This window comes from Symphalangus syndactylus, chromosome 12 (assembly GCF_028878055.3).
Source record: "Symphalangus syndactylus isolate Jambi chromosome 12, NHGRI_mSymSyn1-v2.1_pri, whole genome shotgun sequence".
Classification (NCBI taxonomy): domain Eukaryota; kingdom Metazoa; phylum Chordata; class Mammalia; order Primates; family Hylobatidae; genus Symphalangus; species Symphalangus syndactylus.
This window is the reverse complement of record NC_072441.2, coordinates 73,425,428-73,451,331: the sequence shown is the minus strand read 5'-3', so window position 1 is coordinate 73,451,331 and position 25,904 is coordinate 73,425,428. Positions and strand designations below refer to the sequence as shown.

Sequence of the window (25,904 nt, the reverse complement as noted above, 5' to 3'; positions counted from 1 at the left end):
CCACGCTGCTGCAAGTTTATTATATATATATATATATATGTTAACATAAGTTGTTTCTTAGACATTTTAATTCAATTCATTGACTCTTTGTAGTGAACTAATGCTGTGGCCATTAGTTCACTGTCTTAGTTCACCACCAGCTCGGGGGCTCCATTCTGTTTTGGTTTACACAGAATTTCTTTTAAGTTTGAAATAGCTGTCAGTTTTTTTAAATGGGGACGTTTTATGTAAATCTAGATGTCCAGAGTCTCTTGAAAATTGAAAGGTGGCATGCTGACCTCTTCCTCAGGCAGTTGTCTTCTCATGAAAAGCGGCAGTTTTCCTCCGTCCCCTCCCGGCCACCTTCGCTGATTTACCCGTTTGACCGTAGAGACTATTTTTCTGTGTACTTTTGCTCCATATTCTTCAAGTTCCTGATTTTTGTCAACTACTTCATAGGAGAGATTGACGCTGAGGTAAGTGACCTTGTTTTCTTCTTTATCATATTTTTTTCTACTTCGCTCCTGCTCCCGGAGAAGAGGTATTTCCTCTCACCAAGGCTAACCCCAGTTTCCATATTCTCCATATCATCTCTTGATACAGAAACATGCTGATCGTTTCCTTAATGTTAAAAATAAAAACATCCAGGCTGGATGCAGTGGCTCATGCCTGTAATCCCAGCACTTTGGGAGGCCGAGGCGGGCGGACCACAAGGTCAGGAGTTTGAGACCAGCCTCACCAACATGGTGAAATCCCGGCTCTACTAAAAAAAAAAAAATTAGCTGGGCGTGGTGGCGGGTGCCTGTAACCCCAACTACTCAGGAGGCTGAGCAGGAGACTTGCTTGAATCTGGGAGGCAGAGGTTGCAGTGAGCTGAGATCACACCACTGCACTCCAGCCTGTGTGACAGAGCAAGACTCTGTCTCAAAAAATAAAATAAAAATAAATAAATAAAGCATCCATCAATCCCGCTTTTCCCTCCAGCTGCTACTCCAACTCTCTAATTTATCTGTTCCCAAATGTATCAATATTTGTTGCTTCTGTTACTTGGTATCCACTTGCTTCTTAGTGTCTTATCAGGCCCAGACTTCCATTTTCTGAATGTCAGTGGCATTTTCTGTTTTCATTCTCTCTACCTCTTAGCATTATTTGGCATTGTTAACTATCCCATCTTAAAATTCTTCTTTTAGTTTTGATGACACTAAAATTTTAGCATTTTGTTTTCTGATTATTCCTTTTTGCTTCCTCTTTCTTTTCTCTTTTTCTCTCTCTCTCTCTCCCTCCCTCCCTCCCTCCCTCCCTCCCTCCCTCCCTCCCTTCCTTCCTTCCTTCCTTCCTTCCTTCCTTCCTTCCTTCCTTCCTTCCTTCCTTCCTTCCTTCCTTCCTTCCTTCCTTCCTTCCTGTCTCACTCACTCTGTTGCCCAGACTACAGGCAGTGGTGTGATCTCGGCTCACCACAACCACTGCCTCCCGGGTTCAAGCGATTCTCCTGCCTCAGCCTCCCGAGTACCTGGGCTTACAGGCACGTGCCTGCATGCCTGGCTAATTCTTGTATTTTTAGAAGAGACAGGGCTTCACCAGTTGGCCAGGCTGGTCTTGAACTCCTGACCTCAAATGGTCTGCCCTCCTCGGCCTCCCAAAGTACTGGAATTACAGGTGTGAGCCACCGTGTCCGGCCTCCTTTTTGTTTCATTTTCCTATCACTTAGGTACAGGTATTGCACAAGGCTTTATCCTTGGCTCCCCTCCTTTCGTGATCTCATTGATGGGCTTCATGTAGTGCTGCTGTGCAGATGGTCCCAAACCTGGACTCTAGTCCAGCATCTCCTGAGCTCTAGGTGATGTTCAGTCAAGTCCTCTAATTGAAACCTACCTCAAACTGATGTTGCCATCTCATTCCTCATGACTACACCATCTTTTAATGGCATCACATTTCTGCCAGTCACCAAAGCATGAATTAGTTTCCTTTGACACATTCCCTTTCAAACACACAGACTGGGTGGGCAGCATTCCTCAGAAGGTGCTAGAGCTCCTGTAATAGAAGACCACAGAAGGTGTGGCTTAAATAACATTTATTTTCTCATGGTTCTAGAGGCTGGAAGTCCAAGGTGTCAACAGGTTTGGGTCCTCGGAGGCCTCTCTCCTGTCTTCTCCCTGTGTCCTCACATGGCTTTATTCTCTGTACAAGTGCATCTCTGACATCTCTTCCTCTTTACATAAGGGCATCAGTTCTGTTGAATTAGGGTCCCACCCTTATGACCTCATTTAACCTTAGTTACTTCTTTAAAGTTCCTGTCTTCAAGTACAGTCACATTGGGGATTAGGGCTTCAATGTATGAATTGGAAGTTGGGGGCAAAAATCAGTCTATAATAGAAGGGGAGTTCAGGGCTTGAAGTAGGAAAGGTATCCAGGCTGGTTAGTAGAAAATACTGAGCCAGGGTTATCAGCTCAGGGAAAGTATAAAGCTGGCCCTTGTGGAAAAGCAGGCAGAAGAAGTGAGTGGCTACAGAACTAGAGTGTCCTTGCAACCCCTGGACTAAGAGGAGCCCAAAGCACAGTTGTGTTTGAATTGAGCTGTGGCCTCAGAAGACTTAACGGTGCATTTGCCACCCTGCGACAGGGGATCTTTCCTCATGACAGTGAAACCAGAACAAAATAACTACATGCCAGGGGAGTAAGCCGTCATTAGGAAGAGTGGCAGGAGCCTGTGGGCCCTGACACTGGGTGCTGCACACCTGTTGTTCCTCCTGGACACCTGTCATGGTGAGTGTAAAGAAGTGTTTTGGACATCGGTGTTGGCACAGCTGTTCTGTCTGAGATCATCTCTGCATGGAGAAATCTGAGGGAACAAGGCTGAAGAGTTACTACAATGTCACTTAGTCCTCTCTGTAGTTCCTCCACCTCTGTCACCTTCATTCTATTCTGACGGCTGCTATGTGGGTCAGGCCCTTTATCACGTGTAAGCAGGATTTCGACAACAGCCTCTTACCTGGCCTCTCTGCAGTGTGTCTTTGCTTGAATCCAGCCTACCTGCCCTTCTTGGTACCCAACTCTGATCCTGTTATTCCTCTGCTTAAAAGCCTTGAGTGGTGCCCCTTTCCACCAAGCTAAGGCCAGATCCCTTGGGCTGATTAAAGGCCTTTATAGTCTAATTTGTCACCCATGATTTCCCTCTGTTGGCTGTCCTTCAACCACATTGGGTTTTAGCTCTTCCTTGACCACACCCAAGCTTTCCCTCTTTCTTTCTCTCTCTCTTGCTCTCCTCTTTCTCTCTCTCTCGCTCTCCTCTTTCTCTCTTTCGACAGTGTCTCACTCTGTCACCCGGGCTGGAGTTCAGTGCACCGTCTCGGCTCACTGCAACCTCCGCTTCCTGGGCTGAAGTGATTCTCCTGCCTCAGCCTCCTCAATAGCTGGGACTACAGGTGCCCACCACCATGCCTGGCTAATTTTTGTATTTTTTGGTAGAGGCATGGTTTCGCCATGTTGGCCAGGCTGGTCTTGAACTCCTGACCTCAAGTGATCTGCCCACCTCTGCCTCTGCCTCCCAAAGTGTTGGGATTACAGGTGTGAGCCACTGCACCTGGCAAACTTTCCCACTTTCATAACATGGTGTCCACACTGTTCTGTGTCTAAAATGGTCTTGTCCTTCTTCTGCACTTGTTGAAATGTCATCCATCTGTTGTTAAGGCTTAAATCAAGTCCTGCCTAATTTTTGAAGGTTTCTTTGTTTCATATTGTAGGTCTTACCTCACTTATACTCTGCTCACAGTGATATTTTTCTTTCTCTTTCTTTCTTTCTTTCTTTCTTTCTTTTTTTTTTGAGACAGAGTCTTGCTCTGTCCCCAGGCTGGAGTGTAGTGGTGCGATCTCAGCTCACTGTAACCTCCACCTCCCGGGTTCAAGCGATTCTCCTGCCTCAACCTCCTGAGTAGCTGGGACTACAGGCATGCACCACCACACCCGGCTAATTTTTGTATTTTTAGTAGAGACAGGGTTTTACCTTGTTGGCCAAGATGGTCTAGATCTCTTGACCTCATGATCCGCCCTCCTCGGCCTCCCAAAGTGCTGGGATTACAGGTGTGAGCCACTGCACCTGGCCAGTTATTTTTGTTCTAAAACTTTTTCTTAATTCTATTCAACTATAAAGTCTCTTGAGAATAGGGGTGGTGTATAACTTTATCCTTTCTTTTTTTTTTTTTATTATACTTTAGGGTTTTAGGGTACATGTGCACAATGTGCAGGTTTGTTACATATGTATCCATGTGCCATGTTGATTTCCTGCACCCATTAACTCGTCATTTAGCATTAGGTGTATCTCCTAATGCTGTCCCTCCCCCCTCCCCCCACCCCACAACAGTCCCCGGAGTGTGATGTTCCCCTTCCTGTGTCCATGCGTTCTCATTGTTCAATTCCCACCTATGAGTGAGAACATGCGGTGTTTGGTTTTTTGTCCTTGCGATAGTTTACTGAGAATGATGGTTTCCAGTTTCATCCATGTCCCTACAAAGGACACGAACTCATCCTTTTTTATGGCTGCATAGTATTCCATGGTGTATATGTGCCACATTTTCTTAATCCAGTCTATCATTGTTGGACATTTGGGTTGGTTCCAACTCTTTGCTATTGTGAATAGTGCCGCAATAAACATACGTGTGCATGTGTCTTTATAGCAGCATGAACTTTATCCTTTCAACCACTTGACAGTGTTTTGCATATAAGTGAGGGGCAGATGCCTGTGGCATGAACAAATGAAATCAGGTTTGGGTAGTATGTCTTCTTGATGCTGAAATGGAAAATAGAAGGAACTATGTTCATGATCCCAAACAGATTTCACCTGCCCCAGCATGCTAACTGAAGAAGCTAATTCTTTGGGAAAGGGAAGAGATTGGTAGGGAGCAAAGAACTGTGGAGTAAATCTGGCAACCATCACTCATCCTCCAGGGTTCACAGGATGACTGGTAGGGCCTCAGTCCTGAGTGGATTCTGCCCATAGGGTTGGAGGAGGATGAGGAATGGCCTCAGCTTTTAAGGTGTTTAGGTTTGGGAGGTGGGGAGCAATCCCCTAGACTTAATTAATAGCATAAAGAGTCCATGAGAACAGTGAAAGGTTGTTTTATCTGCTTGGTTCTATGCTCACCTGACTCAGAACTAGAACTTGGGGAGGGAGGCACAAGGAACAGATTGCAGGTTGCAACACACTCCTATCTTGCTGGCTGGGGCACTGATTGTGGGCACACACGATCCCGAGGACTGCACGGTGTGACCAAGGCTTCTCCTAATCAGGCTGCCACCTTGGTCTGTCAAGTTGGATAAAGGTGAGCCCAGGGTGGCTGTGATTAGTTCATTCAATCTCAACATTCCTCTGTGACCCATGAGGGAGGGAGTTATCCTGAGGCTGAGGGGAGACAGGAGGAGTCGAGGCAGCCTAGGGTGATTTTTTTTTTTTTTTTTTGATGGAGTCTCGCTCTGTCACCCAGGCCGGAGTTCAGTGGCCTGATCTTGGCTCACTGCAAGCTCCACCTCCCAGGTTCACGCCATTCTCCTGCCTCAGCCTCCCGAGTAGCTGGGACCACAGGCGCCCGCCACCACGCCCGGCTAATTATTTTTTGTATTTTTAGTAGAGACGGGGTTTCACGGTGTTAGCCAGGATGGTCTCGATCTCCTGACCTCGTGATCCGCCTGCCTCGGCCTCCCAGAGTGCTGGGATTACAGGCGTAAGCCACCATGCCCGGCACCTAGGGTGATTTTTAAGCTCTAGTTCCTTTGCTCTGGTTTAGGTCTTTAGGTCTGCTTTAGACCTGAGGTGGGGCCTAAGCATCAATTTTCCTAAATCTCTACAGGTGATTCTGAGGGGCAGCTAGGATTGAGAATCAAACTTGTAAGGTGATTGCAAGCATTAAATGAGATAATGTGTCATAGAGAATTTTCAAATGACATGATTTATTATTGCTAGCATTGCCTGACATGGTCTACAGAGTTACACGATTTCAACTAAATTCTTCTGCTCACTCAGATGAGACAGCTGGAGCCTTTGGGCATGGGTGGACAACTAGGACTGAGGAGATGAAGGAAGATCTTTTCATTCTGCTGACTTCACTCCTCAAGGAGTTGCCATTTATTTTCCTTCTTCAGAAGAAGAATTTACTTACCCCTGGCCCGTGTTTTGTCTGGTCTCTAGCAGCTTCAGAATTCCTTCCTTTTTTTTTCTTGAGACAGAGTCTCGCTCTGTTGCCAGGCTGGAGTACAGTGACGCGATCTCGGCTCACTGCAAGCTCCACCTCCCGGGTTCAAGCGATTCTCCTGCTTCACGCCGCCACCACACCCAGCTAATTTTTTTTTTTTTTGAATTTTAATAGAGACAGGGTTTCACCATGTTGGCCAGGATGGTTTCGATCTCCTGACCTTGTTATCCGCTTGCCTTGGCCTCCCAAAGTGCTGGAATTACAGGCATGAGCCACTGCACCCAGCCCAGAATTCTTTTTCTTTCTTTCTTTCTTTCTTCTTCTTCTTTTTTTTTTTTTTCCCGAGATGGAGTCTCACTCTGTCATCCAGGCTGGAGTGCACTGGTACGATTTCGGGTCACTGCAACCTCTGCCTCCCAGGTTCAAGCGATTCCCCTGCCCCAACCTCCCGAGTAGTTGGGATTACAGGTGTGCACCACCATACCTGGCTAATTTTTGTATTTTTAGTAGAGATGGGGTTTCACCATGTTTGCCAGGCTGGTCTCTAACTCCTGACCTCAGGTGATCCACCCACCTTGGCCTCCCAAAGTGCTGGGATTACAGGCATGAGCCACCACGCCAGGCCCAGAATTCCTTTTCAAAATAACACCTGGAAGCTCACAGGAGTTACACAAAGAGCACTCAGGAACAGCTCCCAGCTCAGACTTCCAGCTTTCCGTGCAGAGGAGTTGGTGAGGGTGGTGCTGAGGATCTCATATATCAATCCTGTTGATGGCCGTCTGGGGCCTGAGAGTCCTAGGCCTGCCTTGGGCTTGGAAGAAGTCCCCTAGGTCCCACCAGCTATTTCTTTCCTATGGGAAATAGACAAGTGGCTTTAGTTCTTCTTTCTGCTCTGCCAGATCCAGAGGTCATACCACCCTCCTTTTCATGGTCATTACCAAGCCTTCCTAACTTCTAAAGGGTATTTAATGTTTCTTCTTGACCGTGGCCACATTATTCTCTTTCCTGGCAGCAATAATCTAATCATTTTGGAAAAAAGCAAAGTTTAATGGTATAATTAGCTTTTTCATCAATAAAATTGGTGAAAAAAAAAATCTCATTGGCTCTCACCCCCGAGCGGTTCCCGTCTGCCAGCCAACACTTTGTTCTCTTTCCCACAGATAAACAACTTTGTTGTCAACTATTGATTTTTCCCCCCCCGAGCTCAGGAATGGTTATAGCTTTCTTTCATCTCCAGTTTTTTTTTCTTTTTTTGAGACAGGGTCTCATTCTGTTGCCCAGGCTGGAGTGCAGTGGTGCGATCTCGGCTCACAGCAACCTCTGCCTCCAGGTTCAAGCCATCCTCCCACCTAAGCCTCCCGAGTAGCTGGGACTAAAGGTGTGTACCACCATGTATTTTGGCTCTTTGAACTGGGGAACAAAGCCTGCTGGATTTAATGGACGCCAACTTCAGATGATTGCTGCTAATGATATTCTAGAAATCCATAGGCCTTCACTTCTTCTGTGTCTATCCACCAGAGGGGCCTGATCTCTAGATTTTCTCAGGAGGCAGAAGATGAGGTGGGGTTAAAGAAGTAGGAAAGAGTATCCTTAAATACAAAGATCCTTCCTAATTAGACCCTGTGTTCCAGAGTCCCAGGCATCCTTATCATGGAGCAATGACAGAGTCTTGTGAAAGAGACATACCCCAGCTCTGAATTAGGGGACAGAGTAACACCAGGATGTGGACTAGACAGAACAAGGCCTGGAGGTGGACCAGAGCCCACCTCCCTTGGCTCCTAGATGAATCGTCTTTCTGCAAGATGGCAAAGGAAACAAATAGTTTTAGGTTCCCATGTAAGACAAGGCTTTTGAGGTTTAGGTCTGCTTTCCCCATCGGTGCAGCTGGGGGTGTTAAATATTTAATCAGTTTGGCCTGGGTACATGCAGATTGATGGACACAGCATTAATCCATTAATGGCTGTGTGGTGGGGAGTACATAGTGGGAGGAGGCAGTTGCGGGCTTGCAACAGTAGCTGTTTCCCCACCAGTATGGTAGCATTTCACTATTGGTATAAAGTGGCTCTAATTTTCTGGCTTGAACCAGACAAAAAAGAAACTGACCTTGAATGCTTGAGCCTTCAAAGCCGTAGGTGCAGATCTGAGTGATTACCATCTGGCTGTTTGAAAACTTCAGACAAAAAAGTCAACTTGAGATTCTGCCAAGAAACAGTGATTTGTGTTTCCTTGTATGTCAGGCTCACAGGTCTCCAGTGAGACATAGGAAAACCTTTGCCTCTTCCCCTCTCTCCAAACACAGGGCTGGTTCTCCTAGTGAGGAGGTTTCACTTTCTATCCTTGGCCTACAAACAAAGAGATTAAGAGTTTGTGGTTGACACTGCAGGGCGTGAGATTGCTGAGTCTTGGGTGTGAGTGCCTTAGAAATGAGCATTCATATGCTGATCACAAACAGCCTCATCTCTTGATGAAAACATAGTATCTGTTGGCCTTATTCTGATTATAAGGACATATTTTAAACTTTGTAGGATTTGAATTAGGTTCTCCAATAATTACCCCCAGCTTTAAGAGGGCTTTGCATGTTTTGTTTGACATTCTGTTTTATTTTCTTCACAGCAAATATCATTATCTGAAATGATCCTATTCATTTTAATTATTGTCTGGTCCTCCCAGTAAAGTACATTGAGACCTCATCTTTCTCTTCTGATTTTTTTTCTTTTGGGGTCTTTTGGCCCTATGAAATGGAAAGGCGTAGGGATCTACAGGTGAGCTTGGATGTAGATGTGAACTCAAGCTGAAACTGAACTGATGCTCGCAGGTTGGGATCAGCAGAAAGAGGAGTGAAAGGTGAGGGAGCTGGAATGGGCCACAAACAGGTGCCTGGATGTGACTCAACTCTGGTGATGCCATATTTTCTCCTTTCGTCCCAGAGTGGTGTTTTCCTGACAGCTGGTCATGGCTTTTGATAAGGCAGAGCTGCCTAGCTCTCCCAAGGTGCTGGTGTTGACCACTGGTGAGTGGCTTTGCTGTTTTCTTGCCTTAATGTTCGATGGGGAGTCTGTTTGTTTGTTTCTTTCTTCGCTACTTAGTCACTCGTGCCACTGGTGGCATGGGCTTCAGATTTTGCGGAGACTCATGACAGGCCTGGTATTGGGCAGTTGGGGGCTCTCTGTCCGATTTGTACTGTACGTCTCTGTGGGCATGAAGGTCAGGGATGGCCATCTTCAGTCACCATGCCATGGCTTCTAGGGTGCCTGGAGCACTTTGTGGCCTATTCTCCACCCTCCCCCATATCCTGTATGGTCATCCGTTCTTGTCCCTCCAGGAGGGAAGGGATAGGTGGTTTATTCTGATTTGTAGGTAGGAAACTGTGACGAGAGGAACTTGAGGGCTTGCCTTGCAGGTGGTGTGAAGAGCAGACTCCAGTGCTCTGTTGTGAGCCTTCTGCCTTCTGTATCAGCCTCTTGCTGTTCTGGCCCCCATTCTTATTCTCCTATAAAAGAAAAAGCTTTCGGCCAGCAGGTGTCGAGGGCACTGGCAGAAGTCTTACCCTTAATAATAACTGGGTGCTGGAGCCCTAGCTGTCGGTTTTACGCTTGTCCTGTCTTCCTCCTATGGCTCAGGACCTTGCCCCTGCAATGGGGCAACAAGAGGGGCAGGATGAATGGAAATAGAAGCTGCTTCAGGCCAGGCATGGGGGCTCATGTCTGTAATTCCAGCACTTTGGGAGCCTGAAGCATGAAGATCACTTGAGCCCAGGAGTTTGAGACCAGCCTGGGCAACAAAGCGAGACACTGTCTCTAAAAAAATTATTTAGCAGGGCATAGTGGTATGTGCCTGTAGCTCTAGCTATTCAGGAGGCTGAGGTGGGAGGATTGCCTAAGCCCAGGAGTTCGAGGCTGCAGTGAGCTGCGATTGCGCCATTGCACTCCAGCCTGCGTGACAAAGCGTCTGGGAGGGAGAGCCCCAACTTAGCCACTGGAATCCCTTTTCTATCGAGCATCTCTGCTCTGCTGTGGCTAGAGACTTCAGGGGCCAGAACAGCCTTTTCTAGTGCATCTCCAACATATTGGACCAGCTCTAAGGCCTGGTGTCCTTTTTTTTTGAGAAAGTCTCACTCTGTTGCCCAGGATGGAGTGTGGCGGTGTGATCTCGGCTCACTTCAATCTCCACCTCCCAGGTTAAAGCAATTATCCTGCCTCAGCCTCCCAAATAGCTGGGACTACAGGTGGCTGCCACCACGCCCAGCTAATTTTTGTAATTTTAGTAGAGCTGGGGTTTCACCATATTGGCCAGGCTGGTCTCAAACTCCTGACCTTGTGATCTGCCCACCTCGGCCTCCCAAAGTGCTGGGATTACAGAGGTGAACCACCGTGCCTGCCTTTTTTAATGGTTTAAGCTCTTCCTTGTCCTGTCCTACCTCACCAAGCTTCTACTAATCCTTCAGTTCTTGGAAGTGTCATTCCTTCAGGAAGTGTTCTTAATTCTTCCCATCCCACTCCCTATTCCCAAGACCCTTTGTTATTTTCCCCCTTGTCACTGCATTCTTCCCCAGCATGACACTCACCACGTATGGTTATACGAATGTAATTATGTTCCCCAATAGGAAAGGCAAGGTATGTGTCCATCTTGTCTACAGATTTAGCCTCGATTCCTTGAACTTGAAAAGCTCTTCAAATGTTTGAATGAGAGTGGGCTTGTCATAAATTTTTTGGGTCATGTATTTGGACTTAATTTCTTTAGGTCAGAGGACAAAGAGGAGTTTGGTTGGAGATATTGAAATGGAAGCATCTGTGTCCAGTACTCAGTAAAATATGTGGGTCTGAAACTCTAGTAAAAAGGTTGTCCTTGGGGAAACAGATTTGGAAATCATTAGCAAGTTCTGGAAGGTGTCCTCCTGTGCTCTCAGCATTACTACCCAAGCAGTCTAGATTTGGTGATTGGAAGAACAGAATTATAGGAGATGGAGGATGGGGTTCTCACTCCAATTAGATTCTCTTTTCCATGGATTTATTAATTTTTTTTCATCACAGAAATGACCTCCACCTTCAACCCCCGAGAATGTAAACTGTCCAAGCAAGAAGGGCAAAACTATGGCTTCTTCCTGCGAATTGAGAAGGACACCGAGGGCCACCTGGTCCGGGTGATTGAGAAGGGTAGCCCAGCAGAGGAGGCTGGCCTTCAGGATGGAGACAGAGTTCTTAGGATCAATGGTGTCTTTGTGGACAAAGAAGAACATATGCAGGTGAATGAGACATTTGGGGCTTTTCTTCCAGGATCTCTTCAGCCCCCACGTCTTCTCTGCTGATTATAATTTTGGGGTTTGGTAGAATTTGGTTCTTTCCTGGCTGCCACTGGCAAGGCAGGACACCTTTATTGCTGTACCTTGTGTTGGCCAATCAAGTCCCCTATGAGGAACCAAGAACTGTACACATTACTCTTGGATTTGAATAGTGTCAGGTCTAACATGAATTGCATGTTCACTATATACCAAAAATGGTGCTAGGCATTTTTTTTTTTTTGAGATGGAGTCTCGCTCTTTCACCCGGGCTGGAGTGCAGTGGTGTGATCTCGGTTCACTGCAAGCTCCGCCTCCCGGGTTCATGCCATTCTCCTGCCTCAGCCTCCCAAGTAGCTGGGACTACAGGCACCTGCCCCCACGTCCGGCTAATTTTTTTTTTTTTTGTATTTTTAGTAGAGATGGGGTTTCACCGTGTTAGGCAGGATGGTCTCGATCTCCTGACTTCGTGATCCACCCGCATTGGCCTCCCAAAGTGCAGGGATTACAGGCATGAGCCATCATGCCCTGCCAGCAATTTTATATTCATTATCTTGTTAAGTCCTCATCATGACCTCATGAGGTATATGTTACAATCTCACAGATTAGGAAGCTAAGTACAGATATCTTAGCTTGCTAACATGTTCATGCCGAGGATATATGGGAGAGTCTGGCCTTACCCTATTCTGCCTGACTCCAAAAGCATGCTCTTTTCCTTACACTGTGCTGTCCCCATGCACTCGGGAGGAATAGTTACAATCTAGGGCAGCGCTCCTCTCTAGAAATGACCAGTCTTTTAAGAACCCTCTGAGCTGGGGTTGGACCACACTCTATATTCCAGCAGTGCCAGAAGCTCAGCCTAATCTGCACCTGGATATCGGGAGGGCAGGGATGGAGGTGGCTGAGGAACTACCTGCTTCTACTTGGGTGTCAAGGGTCAACTAGCAGGATCTCCAGGGCCAGATATTGAGCCAGATGGTCAGCATTTCCCTCTGGCAGTTGACAGAGGGTTATTAAAGTTATCTTTTTCTTCCTCCCTCCTAGGTTGTGGATCTGGTCAGAAAGAGTGGGAATTCAGTGACTTTACTAGTTCTGGATGAGGATTCCTATGAGAAAGCAGTGAAAACACGGGTGGACTTGAAAGAGTTGGGTCAAAGTCAGAAGGAGCAAGGTTTGAGTGATAATACACTTTCCCCTGTGATGAATGGAGGTGTGCAAACTTGGACCCAGCCCCGGCTCTGCTATCTCGTGAAGGAGGGAGGCAGCTATGGCTTCTCTCTGAAAACTGTCCAAGGTCAGAATTTTTGGGGGAGCAGGGGGAGGCAGGGGCAGGGCACAGAAAACAGGCTTCCAGACCAAAGATGCTACTGGTTAATGACTTTTCTTCTTTGACTGACTTTTCAGTTGCTATAGATAGCTTGCAACAGCTTTCCTCCCCCCCTCTCTCGCTCCCTCCCTGCCCTTTCCCTTGCCTTGCACAGTTGTGCAATGGGGGAGGGACATTGGACAGCAGTGGGGGTGGGGGGCACTGGGCACTCCTGTCCCTGAGTGTTTGTCAGGCTGACACTTGAGTACTCTTTGAGGTCAGGGGGTCAGAGGGTTGATGCTTCTAGCCCTCTTAGGGTGAAAACGAAGGCGAGAATAAGGAATAAAAGGCAAGAAAAATGAGATTCTTCATAATAGCTACTTTTGAGTAAGATTGGTATCTTTTTTTTTTTTATCTGAGTGCCCAGATAGTCATTCATTTATTCAACAAATTCTTGAGCACCTACTGATGTGCCAGGCACTGTTACCTTTGCTGAGAATACTGCAATAATCTCCACCCTCCTGTAACATTTTGATAGTATCCTCAGCTGTGGCTCAGCCCCACCTGTTCTGAGGTGCATCTTTGAGCTCTGGCTAAGAGGTACATAGTGATTTGAGAAACCCTGACCATCAGGAAGCACTAGAAGTTCTATTTCTAGAATTTCAGAGGTGCAGACTAACCTATGTTCAGTTGACCGTGGCTCTGGGGTATTGGTTGGAACCAGAGGAGCTGTGTTAGCTGGTCGGTTCCTTCTTGAACGCTGCCTCTGCCTATGTTCTTTCTGGGGCTGGAGAAGCACTGGTGGTAGGTCATGATTTGGCAAGTGATACAGCAGCAGACCAGTGGTAAATTTAAAATAGTTTCTAAGGCTTATTTAACCTGTACCAAGAGATGTAAACTCACGATAAGGGGTATTTCTCAGGTTTGTCAGTTATTAAACGCAGTGGTGTGCGTAGTCAAAGGAAGGTTGGCACATCTTAGAAACCTATTATCAGTAAAGTGGTCAAAGAAAAGAAAATCATAATTCAGATTCTACTCATCTGGCTCGTGTGCTAATGCACATGGTGAATGGTTTAGGTTAGCTTTATGAGGAAAATGGTCTCTTCATGACAAATATATGATAAGTTAGCAGGAGAATGCTGAGTGTTTAAGGAAGCAGAGTTTAAGTTACTGTCATTCCTTACAAGTGATTTATGTAGTCATTAGCAAGCGATCCCTTGCCTAGGTTGAAATACAAGAGTCCTCCCTTATCCTGTTTGGCTTTCCATAGTTTCAGTTACCTTACCTGCAGGCAACTGTGGTCTGAAAATATTAAATGGAAAATTCCATACATAATTTTTGCATTGTGAACCATTATGAGTAGTGTAATGAAATCTTGTGCTGTCCTGCCCCATCTTGGACGTGAATCCTCTGTTTGTCTAGCATCTCCATGTGGTATGTGCTTACCTGCCTGTTAGTCTTACTACCTACTACGCAGTTACCAGGTCAACTGTCATGGTATTAAAGTACTGTGTTCAAATAATCCTTATTTTGCTTAATAATGGCCCAGCACAGAAAGAAAAATATCACATGTTCTCATATTATGTAGGAGCTAAAAAAGGTGAATCTCATGGAGGTAGGGAGTAGAATGAGAGATACCAGAGGCTGGGAAGGGGTGTGTGTGTGGGGTAGGGTGGGGATGAAGAAAGCTAGGTTAATGGGTACAAACACACAGAGAGAAGGAATAAGTTCTAATGTTTGATAGCACAGTGGGGTGACTATAGTTAACAACAATGTATTGTACATTTCAAAATAGCTGTAAGAAGATTCGAAATATTCTCAACACAAAGAAATGATAAATGTTCAAAGATGGATGTCCTAAATATTACACCCTGATTTGTTCATTATATGCTCTTGGTATCAAAATATGACACACACCCTATAAATATGTACAAATGTTATGTATCAATAAAAAATAATAGCTCAGGCCGGGCGCAGTGGCTCACGCCTATAATCCCAGCACTTTGGAAGGCCGAGACGGGCAGATCATGAGGTCAGGAGATCAAGACCATCCTGGCTAACACAGTGAAATCCTATCTCTACTAAAAATACAAAAAACTAGACTTGCGTGGTGGTGTGCGCCTGTAGTCCCAGCTACTCAGGAGGCTGAGGCAGGAGAATGGTGTGAACCTGGGAGGCAGAGGTTGCAGTGAGCTCAGATTCCACCACTGCACTCCAGGCTGGGTGATAAAGCTAGACTCCGTCTCAAAAAAAAAAAAAAAGCCACAAATGCAACCATTAGTGATGCTGGCAGTTCAGATATGACAAAGAGAAGCTGTAAAGTGGCCGGGCACAGTGGCTCATGTCTGTAATCCTAGCACTTTGAGAGTGCGAGGCGAGTGGATTACCTGAGGTCAGGAGTTCGAGACAAGCCTGGCCAACATGACGAAACCCCATCTCTACTAAAAATACAAAAATTAGCCAGGCGCGGTGGCGGGCGCCTGTAGTCCCAGCTACTCGAGAGGCTGAGGCAGGAGAATTGCTTGAACCGGGGAGGCAGAGGTAGCCGTGAGCCAAGATGGCGGCCCTGCATTCCAGCCTAAGTGACAGAGCGAGACTCCATCTGTTAAAAAAAAAAAAAGGCTGTAAAGTGCTTCTATTAAGTGAAAAGTTCTCGACTTAATAAGGAAAGAAGAAATACCGTATGCTGAGGTTGCTAAGATCAGCTCAGTTATTGTTAATCTCTTACTGTGCCTAATTTATAAGTTAAACTCTATTGTAGGTATGTAAGCACAGGAAAAAACATACAGGGTTCGGTATACTATCTTAAGGTTTCAGGCCTCCACTGGGGGTCTTGGAATGTATCCCCCATGGTTAAGGGGGAACTGCTCTATTAATATCTTTGAAGAATTGACAGCATTTCTCTAAGTAGCACCTAAATCTCACCACCTAAATGCATTCATGTTCTTCCCTCCTTCCTGTGCCTGTCCTTGTTAGCCTACATTGGTGAGATGACTCCACAGCATACGATGGCTAATATAATAGTACAAACTAAAGAGGAGAGAATGGGACAGATGCTTTCTGATTCTACAAATGCAAAGAAAGGGCATATGACACAATAATGCAGTGTGGGCATGTTTTAGTGCTTTCTGGTTCAAGGGGCCAAGGCCACCCAAGATTCCATCTTTGCATTTAGCTGACCTCAGAAATTCTATTCAAATCAACAAATACCCACTGAGTAAAGGCTGTGTCAAGTTCAGTGCCAGGAGCTATAACTGTGATTTTAGATCAGAAGCCAAAGGCTGTTTGAGTTAGCTCTAAAATCGGAAGTTCGTTTCACATTATTGGGAGAAAAGTCTTTACCATTGGATTTCTAGTTTTTCTGTGCAATGGAGTGTTCTGTGAAAGGGTGGCGTATGCAAAGCAGTCCTCAAATGCCGAAGGAGCTGAGAAACCAAAGGACAAGGCAGGCAAATCCAGTTTGTTGGTACATTGGAATTTATCAGGGGAACTTACGAACAGAAGCATGGTCTTGGACAGCCACAAAACATGTAGATCTCTGTGTTACTCCCCAGACCCAAGGCTGATATACCATAGGGAAAGGGTATATGTGCTCCAGCAAGACAATCGAAGGCAGCCCTCCACAATAGCTAAGAATGCTATATGCATCATAGCCTATAATTTGTGTGATAACATTAAGGTTGACATGTTCTTAGACTAGGGACAGTAAATGAAGTAGGAATAGGAGGCGATCACAGGACTGGGGCTAATCAGAAGTCAACATCACAGATTACCATCCAAGAGGGAGTCACTTTTGTCTCCACATGTAGTTTACCCCTACTCTCTTCCAGGTAAAAAGGGGGTGTACATGACTGATATTACACCTCAAGGTGTGGCTATGAAAGCTGGAGTTCTGGCTGATGATCACTTGATTGAAGTGAATGGAGAGAATGTAGAGGATGCCAGCCATGAGGAAGTGGTTGAAAAGGTATGCCCCAAAGGGTACTTTCCTTACCCTATCTTCCACTCTATTCTCATTGGAGGTGATAGGAAGACAGGGGTGGTAGGGGACAGCCTGAATTTATGATGGAAAAAATATCCAGTTGAGTTGCCCCTTCATATTAAGGGTGAACAGACTCACACTAGTGGTATAAGCAGTGTTAATATAGGGTTTTGGAATAAAGCCTTCCCTAATTTCACATGAGTTCTACAAAACTATTAACTACCTTTTGGATCTTGTTTGTATCTGATTGGGAGCCCCCTCTGAATTGTTTGATTGAGACAGGGTCTCACTCTGTTACCCAGGCTGGAGTGTAGTGGCACAATCTCGGCTCATTGTAGTCTCGGCCTCCTGGGCTCAGATGATTCTTCCACCTCAGCTTCCTGAGTAGCTGGGACTACAGGTGTGCACCACCGCACCTGGCTAATTTTTGTGTTTTTTGTTTTTTTGTAGAGAGAGAGTCTCACTATGTTGGCCAGGCTGGTCTTGAACTCCTGAGCTCGAGTGATCTGCCCGCCTTGGCCTCTCAAAGTGCTGGGATTATGGGCGTGTGCCACTGCGCCCTCTGAATTTACAATAAATTCACTGTTGAGCCGATAATACTGAAATGCTTTAATAGGAAGTGGGAGATAACCGAGATTTTCCTTTGAGGTCATATGGAACCTTAAAAATTGACCAACCTTCTCTTCTCTTTGTAGAATGATTTTTTGATGTGGACTCTTACTTTCTTTTCTTTTCCAAACTCCTGTTCTAGCTTTTATCTAGGTACCTTTATGGGTTTTCTGAATTCCAGCTCCTACTTGGGCTCAGTTAGCACCTATGTGGGTAGGTCATACTTAAATAAGGGAAAACAACTATAGAAGTGGAGATACAGGCCAGGCATGGTGGCTCACTCCTGTAATCCCAGCACTTTGGGAGGCTGAAGCGGGTGGATCACGAGGTCAGGAGATTGAGACCATCCTGGCTAACACGGTGAAACACTGTCTCTACTAAAAATACAAAAAAAAAAATTAGCCAGGCGCGGTGGCGGGCGCCTGTAGTCCCAGCTACTCGGGAGGCTGAGGCAGGAGAATGGCGTGAACCCGGGAGGCGGAGCTTGCAGTGAGCCGAGATTGCACCACTGCACTCCAGCCTGGGCGAAAGAGTGACACTCCATCTCAAAAAAAAAAAAAAAAAAAAAAAAAAAAAAAAAAAAAAAAAGCGATAAATACATATCAGTTAGCTGGTAGGACATAGTGTAAGAGCTTAAACTCAGGCCTTTCATCCCCTATCTTTTGTTGAACCTAGAGACTGTGTGCCTTTATACAGAAACTTTCTTATTCCCCAGCATTGTTCTTGGGGGTTGATGTCATTCCTCATCTCTGTGTGTTGTTACAGGTGAAGAAGTCAGGAAGCCGTGTCATGTTCCTGCTGGTGGACAAAGAAACTGACAAGCGTCACGTTGAGCAGAAGATACAATTCAAAAGAGAAACAGCCAGTTTGAAACTGTTACCCCACCAGCCCCGAATTGTGGAGATGCAGAAAGGAAGCAATGGCTATGGTTTCTATCTGAGGGCAGGCTCAGAACAGAAAGGTAAGGTACAAGAGCAGGAAACTCGGCAGCGTAACCAACAAATTCCTCATCCCAGTCTGACTCCAGAGTTCCATAAGGCTCCCAACTCCCAGCCAGATGTATGAGGGGCATAGCAAGAAACTAGAAGGCACAGCTGGGTCAGAGTCTATGTCACATGAGGGTCTGATGTTGGGCATCAAAAGCTTCCATAACATTATGATACGGCAGAGTTTGGAATCTGGGCAATGGCATCCTGGTAAGTTGGCTCTCTGTTGGGGGGGGGGTGCGGGGGTGGGGGGAAATCCAAATTGGTAGCGTTTGTTGGTTTTTGTGATGTAAATACTCCTCCTATGTCCAATTTCAACTTACTAACACGATGTCACTGAACACAATGAAGTGTTGCACAGAATTGGCTTTTGCGAGCCGGTGTGAGCCAGTATAGCACACCACTGGACCTGAGGCCGAGGTGTGGGTGAGGATCTGGGACTCAGAACCAGGAGTCCTCCTTCCTTGCAACTCAACAGGAGGAACACTAGGTTCTTTCAGGGAAGATAAATACATAAAAGAACATGAGTTCAGGCCGTATAAACTTGTTATTCACCCATAAGTTGTTGTTATTTTCTTTTCACTCTGTTTACATTAACTTACCAAATATTAATTTGGTTTGTGTTTTGTAAAAACATCCTCAGTGCCTTGGAGAAAGAATATCATATGAATCAGACAGGAATTCTTTAGTCAAGGGGTCTACCGTTTAGTAGATAAGAGATGGACTTATGTCCATGATGGACTTATGTCCATAATGAAGGGAGATAGAGGTTAAGTACCTTCATACAGGGGCAGATCAAGTGCTGTGATAATTCAACGTTAGAGTAAGCTTTTCTCACTAAAAAGGTACCAGAAGCCCTCACAGCAGGCGTGGCACTTGAGTTCAGGCTTTGTAACATGAATAGATTTGGGAAAGTAGACAGAGCTGGGATAAGGAAGATCATTCCAGGAAGGTGGGAGTCATGTGAACACAGTCAGGAGACATTGGCAGAGTTTAATTGGCACATGATGTGTAGTACAAGAATTCGTTGGAAGGGTAGGTTGGAGAGAGGTGACAAGGGGACTTCTATGGAGGCAATCAGACTGATGAATTTGAACTTGGCTTATCAGACAATGGGGAGTTGTTTTTTGAGCAGTAGGCTTTGCACATCTCAATTACTCCTAGCAATTATGCAAGAAGAACTGCTGAAATTGAGGGCTTGGAGAAGATACAGTAATTATGTAAGGTCAAATAGTTGTTTAGTTCCAAAGCCCATGCTCATTCTATTGCACCAGGAAATGACTTGGTTAGGAATGTGCATCAAGATGGATCTGAAGGCAGATCTGTATCAGAGAGGATTGGGGAAGGGAAAGCAGTAAGTAAGGTGCTGTAATAGTTTAGGTAGAATTCTAGGCAGGAACTAATACAAACTGCATTCAGGGTAGAGGAAGTGGGATGTGTAAAGTATTACGGTAGCATCAGAGGACTTAGCAATCATCTAGATATGGGGACTGGATGCTGGGGAAGAATCAGTTGCCAAGTGTTGGTGACTGGGAGGATGTTGTTCCACTAACAGGTAACCAAGAGGAGGGGCTTTGGGATGGAGAATGGGCAGAGCTGATTTTTGGTTTGAATACATTTGTTGAGAGATCTATGAGATATTTTGTTGGAGATACCCAGCAGCTAGCTGGAAAAGTGAAACAGGAACTTGTTAAAAAAAAAAAAAAAAAAAAAAAGGTGAGAGCTCTGGTGGCATCTGGCGAAGATACCAGAAGGCCAAAGGCACATGGAGGCATGTATATACAAATATATTCACAACCGAACACACCCAATTGCTACTAAAATGCCAGCATGGGTTTCTTAAGGTCCAAAGTTTTGGGTTTTGTTCTTTATCCTTCCCCATCATTTATGACAGCTTTTACATAAGACGTGTGGCTAGAAGTATGCCCACTGACTTTCTGGGAACTTGCAGCCTTTTAATATGCTATTTTGCCAAAATCAAATGTCAGACACTTTTAGTAACAGGATTACTTTTGTTAAGACCCCTTCATTGTTAATGGCTGGGTTAGTTTCTGGGGTGAGTTCCGAGCAGGAAACGAGCCTAGATAGTGTGCTTATAAGCTTCCTGGGATGCTGGTGGAAGGGACGGCAGTTGTACTCAGCATGCCTTTTATATCTATTTCATCGGGGCTTTGGACTCCAGCAGAAAATCTGTTTTATTTTTTTAGGGGACTTACTGATAATTTTATTTTTTGGGATGGGGGGAGGGTAGGTCAAATCATCAAGGACGTAGATTCTGGAAGTCCAGCGGAGGAGGCTGGCTTGAAGAACAATGACCTGGTAGTTGCTGTCAACGGCGAGTCTGTGGAAACCCTGGATCATGACAGTGTGGTAGAAATGATTAGAAAGGGTGGAGATCAGACTTCACTGTTGGTGGTAGACAAAGAGACGGACAACATGTATAGACTGGTAAGTAATACAAGGCCATATATTCATGCATTAAGGCTGGGCCCATTCACTCATGCCCTCAACCTTTGCACTGAGTTAGGACTTTGTTCCTCAAACTGGAAGAGGCCTAACAATCATCATTAAGGCTGAACTGAAGCTCAACTCAAATTGGTAGTGATAAGAGAATGCCAAATGATTGATAAATGTGTTTTAAGTCCTTGGTCTTAAGATTTTGAAAGAATTTGTGAATATAACTGCAGACTTACTCTTGGTGATCTGAGAAAATCTATGGAGAATACACGCCTGGAAATAAAATTGTTCCCCAAATAGGAAACAATTAGATTTTAAGCTTTAGGTTAGTGCTATCAACTGCATGTAAAAGCCTAGAAAGGATTATAACAGCAATGTAAAACTGTGCCAATGTCTCCTGACTGTGTTCACATGACTCTCACCTTCCTGGAATGATCTTCCTTATCCCAGCTCTGTCTACTTTCCCAAATCTATTCATGTTACAAAGCCTGAACTCAAGTGCCACCCCTACTATGAGGGCTTCTGGTACCTTTTTAGTGAGAAAAGCTTACTCTAACGTTGATAAGTTGAATTATCACAGCGCTTGATCTGCCCCTGCATGAAGGTACTTAACCTCTATCTCCCTTCATTATGGACATGTCTCTTATCTCTTATCTACTAAATGGTAGACTCCTTGACTAAACAACTTGTAAGCCCTTAGCAAATAAGAGAAACAGATACACCAAGACCAAGCTGAATCAAACTAACTTTATTTTCTCTTAACAGCTCTTTATCATAACACCTACTACTGCATGTTTTAAGGTTTTTTTTTTTTTCACTTTTAATACAAGAACTGAGGTTCAGTCTAGTTTAACAGATACCGGGGGGCCTTCTAAGTACCATCTGTCTTGCTAAGTGTTGATCGTAAAGATGAACAAGATAAATGTCCTCTGTGATATACAATGATAGTAGAATCTAAAATAAGTGGTACAGAGGGGGGAATATGATGGGTGGTGATATCTTAGGCCCTCCTCATAGATTAGGAAACCGAAGCTTAGAGAGACTAAGTACTTTGCTAAAGTCACGCAGCTTAGTAAAGACTGAAGCTGGTATTTGAACCCAAATTCTTGGACCCGTAATTCATTGTACCATACTCCTCAGCACATTTTTTCAAGATAATCTTGTAAGCAGGATTAAACAATTAATTAGATTAATGGCTTTTTTTTTTAGCTACTTGAACAATCATACCTAGAAAATACTTGATATCAACCTGAATATCAACTTGAATAGATGTCTCTAATTGCATGCTACTTGTTCCTAACCGTTTATGTGTTTAAAGTTGAAAGGAGATATGGAAAATATATTAACATACTTAAAGTGGTACTAGATAATTCATTTGCTGGACGGTGTAATTAATACTCAAAATATTTAGTCAGATAGAAAGAATGAAAACTAAAGAAATAATAAATTTCGGGTGTACTATGGTAACCTAAAAGTAAATTGTATGAATACCACATGGTGAGACCTAATTTGAGGACTATAGAAAAAGACCAGAAACTTGATACTCCAAGTAGCTGCCCCATCCAAAAATGGTAATTTAAAAATTAACTGACACTTAGCTTCTGGAGATGACCATCTTACTGTACTTACTTGGTCAGACCATACTTGGAATTCCTGGTAATGTAGTTACCCCCTCTCTCTGTGCTTCAGTTTCCTTAGTTGTAAGAGAGGGGTAGTAGCTACAGTGAAGGGTGGCTATGAGGGTTGAATTGGAATATTCAGAGCATGTAGAATAATGCCTCACACATCTAAATGTTCTATTTGTCCAATCAATATTGTGTCCGGTTTCAAGAACTTCACTTTAAGAAGGCAATGACAAGGGTAACCAGGGAAGAGGTTTTGGAAGCCACCATGTGAGTATTTAGCTTGAGTAAGGCTTTGGAGAAGAGAGCATCTTCAAGAATTTGAAAGGTATTACATGTAAGAAGGAGCACACTTTTTTTTTTTTTTTGAGACGTTGTCTTGCTCTGTCACCAGGCTAGAGTGCAGTGTGCCATCTCAGCTCACTGCCATTTCCACCTCCCGGGTTCAAGCGATTCCCCTGCCTCAGCCTCCTGAGTAGCTGGAACAACAGGTGCGCACCACCACGCCCAGCTAATTTTTTGTATTTTAGTAGTTTTACCATGTTGGCCAGGATGGTCTCGATCTCCTGACCTTGTAATCCGCCTGCCTCGGCCTCCCAAAGTGCTGGGATTACAGGTATGAGCCAACACGCCCAGCCCACACATTTTTTTTTTTTAGGTGTCCTATGGGGCAAAACAGGACCAGAGAAGCCATAGGGAGCTAGCTTTTGGCTTAAGAACCAACTGAAGCTGCCAGAAATGATGTCATTTTGCAGTTGGTGGAAAGTCAAGCAGAAATCAGAGGCAGCTGCTGCAGCTGTCTGTTGTAAAGGGGATTCTGACCCCTCCTGATCTTATCATAGAATCATTTAATTGTAATTTTTCTGTTTTGGTTAATAGAGAACGTTGATCTAAAAAGAGGCCTGCCCTCATCCTCTCCTTCCCCCCTCTCCAAAGTAAGCCCTGTAGGTTGGGGTGGAGGGTGGATCTTTGAGATACATCAGTGAGTAAAGCACAACCCTCTAGCAGTCCTTGGCACATACTAGACACCCAATTATCTGAATGAAGCATGAATAAAATCTGTTTTTTTTTTTTTTTTTTTTTTTTTTTTTTTTGAGACAGAGTCTCCCGCTGTTGTCCAAGCTGGAGTGCAATGGTATGTTCTTGGCTCACTGGAACCTTTGCCTCCCGGGTTCAAGTGATTCTCCTGCCTCAGTCTCTCGAGTAGCTGGGACTACAGGCGCCTGCTACCACACCTGGCTAATTTTTTGTATTTTTAGTAGAGATGAGGTTTCACCATGTTGGCCAGGCTGGTCTCGAACTCCTGACCTCAAGTGATCCGCCCACCTTGTACTCAAAGTGCTGGGATTTCAGGCATGAGCCACCAAGCCCGGCCAAAATCTCATTAAGTGTTTTAATGTTACTGCACTTTGCCTCGAGATGAGCTGCGACTGTCAGATACAGTTGATTTGCTTGTTTGGGTAGTGTTATCAGATGTATTTTTGCATGTAATGAGTCACCTGATAATTTTCCATATTTTAAAGAGAAAGACTCCATCGTGGAACTGTTGCAAGTATATGACTGAAAGGTCTGAAGTTAGTTGAACTGGGTAACTAGGAGGTTCTGTGCTGGTGGTATTCTCACTTAGAAAGGAAGGAGATGTGGTCTTGTGGTTAGCAACCTTCCATTGCTTGATTTTCTACTCATCACCTAACAAATGTTCCGGACACTTGTGGGCAGCCATTTAGCTGCTGATCCAGGATCACACCATACCCAGGTCCACCCTTCTAATTGTCTCAACTAAAACAGCCAGTTAGGCTTTTAATTCTATTACAAAAAATCAATCCTGTTTCCTGTTCTATGCCTCTTCGGTATTCAAGATCATCATTTCTTCACATGGATGGTCTGGGAGTTGATATGAATTAGGAGTATTTAAAGATGTTGGAGAGTTTCGCATAATAGAAGTGACAGCGAATGCTTACAACAATACATAGCAAAATAAGCACAGATCCCAGGTCTGGAAGGGGAGGGTGTTGGCAAGCAGCAAAGGGTTGGAATTAACTTTTGTTACAATATGTGACCACATAATAGCTGTCACCCTCTCACCAATTATTACTGTGTATATGGGTTGGTCTCTTCTAGTAGCTTTGAATCTTGGGATAGTGATAAAAATAGTGTTATATTAACATTCTCCAGAGAGACAGATCTAATAGGATATAGATACAGGTATGAGAGGAGATTAATTAGGGGAATTGGCTTGTGTGATTACGGAGGCTGAGAAGCCCAACAACTGGCTGTCTTCAAGCTTGAGACCTTGGGATGCCAGTAGTGTGGCATCACCCCTGATTGGCAGTCCTACTTGTTTGCTTCTGTGCATTTGGCCTGAGAATCTGGGGGGCTGTGGCAGTAGATCTTAGAGTCCAAAGGCTGGAGAACCTGGAATTCTGATGTCCAAGCACAGGAGAGGAAGGGTGTATCCCAGCTCTAGCAGCCAGACTGACACCTTTGCCTTTCTGTAGTTCATTCACTCAGACTCGCATGCTAATCCCCTCTGGAACCACCTTCACAGACACACACCAAAATAATGCTTTACCAGGTTTCTAGGTATTCCTTAATCCAGTCAAGTTGGCATCTAAAATTAACTATCACAAGGGTCCTGTGTTTAACTTTTTCTAATGTGTTTAAGGAGCTCTGAAGACCATCTTGCCGAAAGGAAAAGCCAGAAGAATGTACTTTGCATGAGGTACCGGCTAGTCAGTCAGATGTGTCATTTCCCAACAGGGAGATTATGTATAGCTTGTTCAGTGACTTGCTCCCTATCATGAACTCAAAAGAAACTAGCAATTTTTTAGACATCTTTTGGGATCCTTGTACTGCATCCTATACTGCATTTATGTTCATGTGTGCATTTGTGTACATGCATATACACATTACTCCATAACAAAGCGCAATCTTTTATACCTTTCCTGGTTGGGGTAGTAGAGGAATTTTACAGCCTACAATCAGACACATCCAGAAGAAGAGTGGAATATGTATGATACCTTAAAAATTAGCACATTTAACAAAGTATAACTTACTCATGGTTACAACTAAGTTAATGTTTTTTCCCTTTATTTTTCAAAAGGCTCATTTTTCTCCATTTCTCTACTATCAAAGTCAAGAACTGCCCAATGGCTCTGTCAAGGAGGCTCCAGCTCCTACTCCCACTTCTCTGGAAGTCTCAAGTCCACCAGATACTATAGAGGAAGTAGATCATAAGCCTAAACTCTGCAGGCTGGCTAAAGGTGAAAATGGCTATGGCTTTCACTTAAATGCGATTCGGGGTCTGCCAGGCTCATTCATCAAAGAGGTATGGTAATCTGGTTCCAGCAGCCCAACAAACACAGCCACAATTAGGATAGTCTCAGCTTTTCCCACCCATTGATGGCTTAGTAGAGAGGTTCCATTGAAGGCACACACTGAGGGGTCTCACTTGGGTTCAGATAAATGTTGTCATGGTCCCACACCCTTTAGGTTAGCTACCAGTA

At 44.7% G+C, this 25,904-nt stretch overlaps 1 protein-coding gene across 4 annotated transcripts in view; it reads left to right on the top strand.

The window, feature by feature from the left end:
• The window catches only part of PDZK1 (PDZ domain containing 1), a 38,210-nt gene that overhangs the window by 9,681 nt on the left and 2,625 nt on the right, over positions 1–25,904 (top strand). For 2 of the 4 annotated variants that reach the window (XM_063625928.1, XM_063625930.1), the window contains 6 exons: positions 11,192–11,403; positions 12,481–12,730; positions 16,573–16,709; positions 18,099–18,294; positions 20,571–20,767; positions 25,502–25,726. In XM_063625928.1, the coding sequence (XP_063481998.1) occupies positions 11,194–11,403; positions 12,481–12,730; positions 16,573–16,709; positions 18,099–18,294; positions 20,571–20,767; positions 25,502–25,726 (1,215 nt within the window). In that variant the 5' untranslated portion in view covers positions 11,192–11,193. Of the gene's footprint in view, positions 1–7,422; positions 7,540–11,191; positions 11,404–12,480; positions 12,731–16,572; positions 16,710–18,098; positions 18,295–20,570; positions 20,768–25,501; positions 25,727–25,904 lie in introns of all 4 variants that reach the window. The other 2 variants (XM_063625929.1, XM_063625931.1) reach the window with 2 other exon arrangements.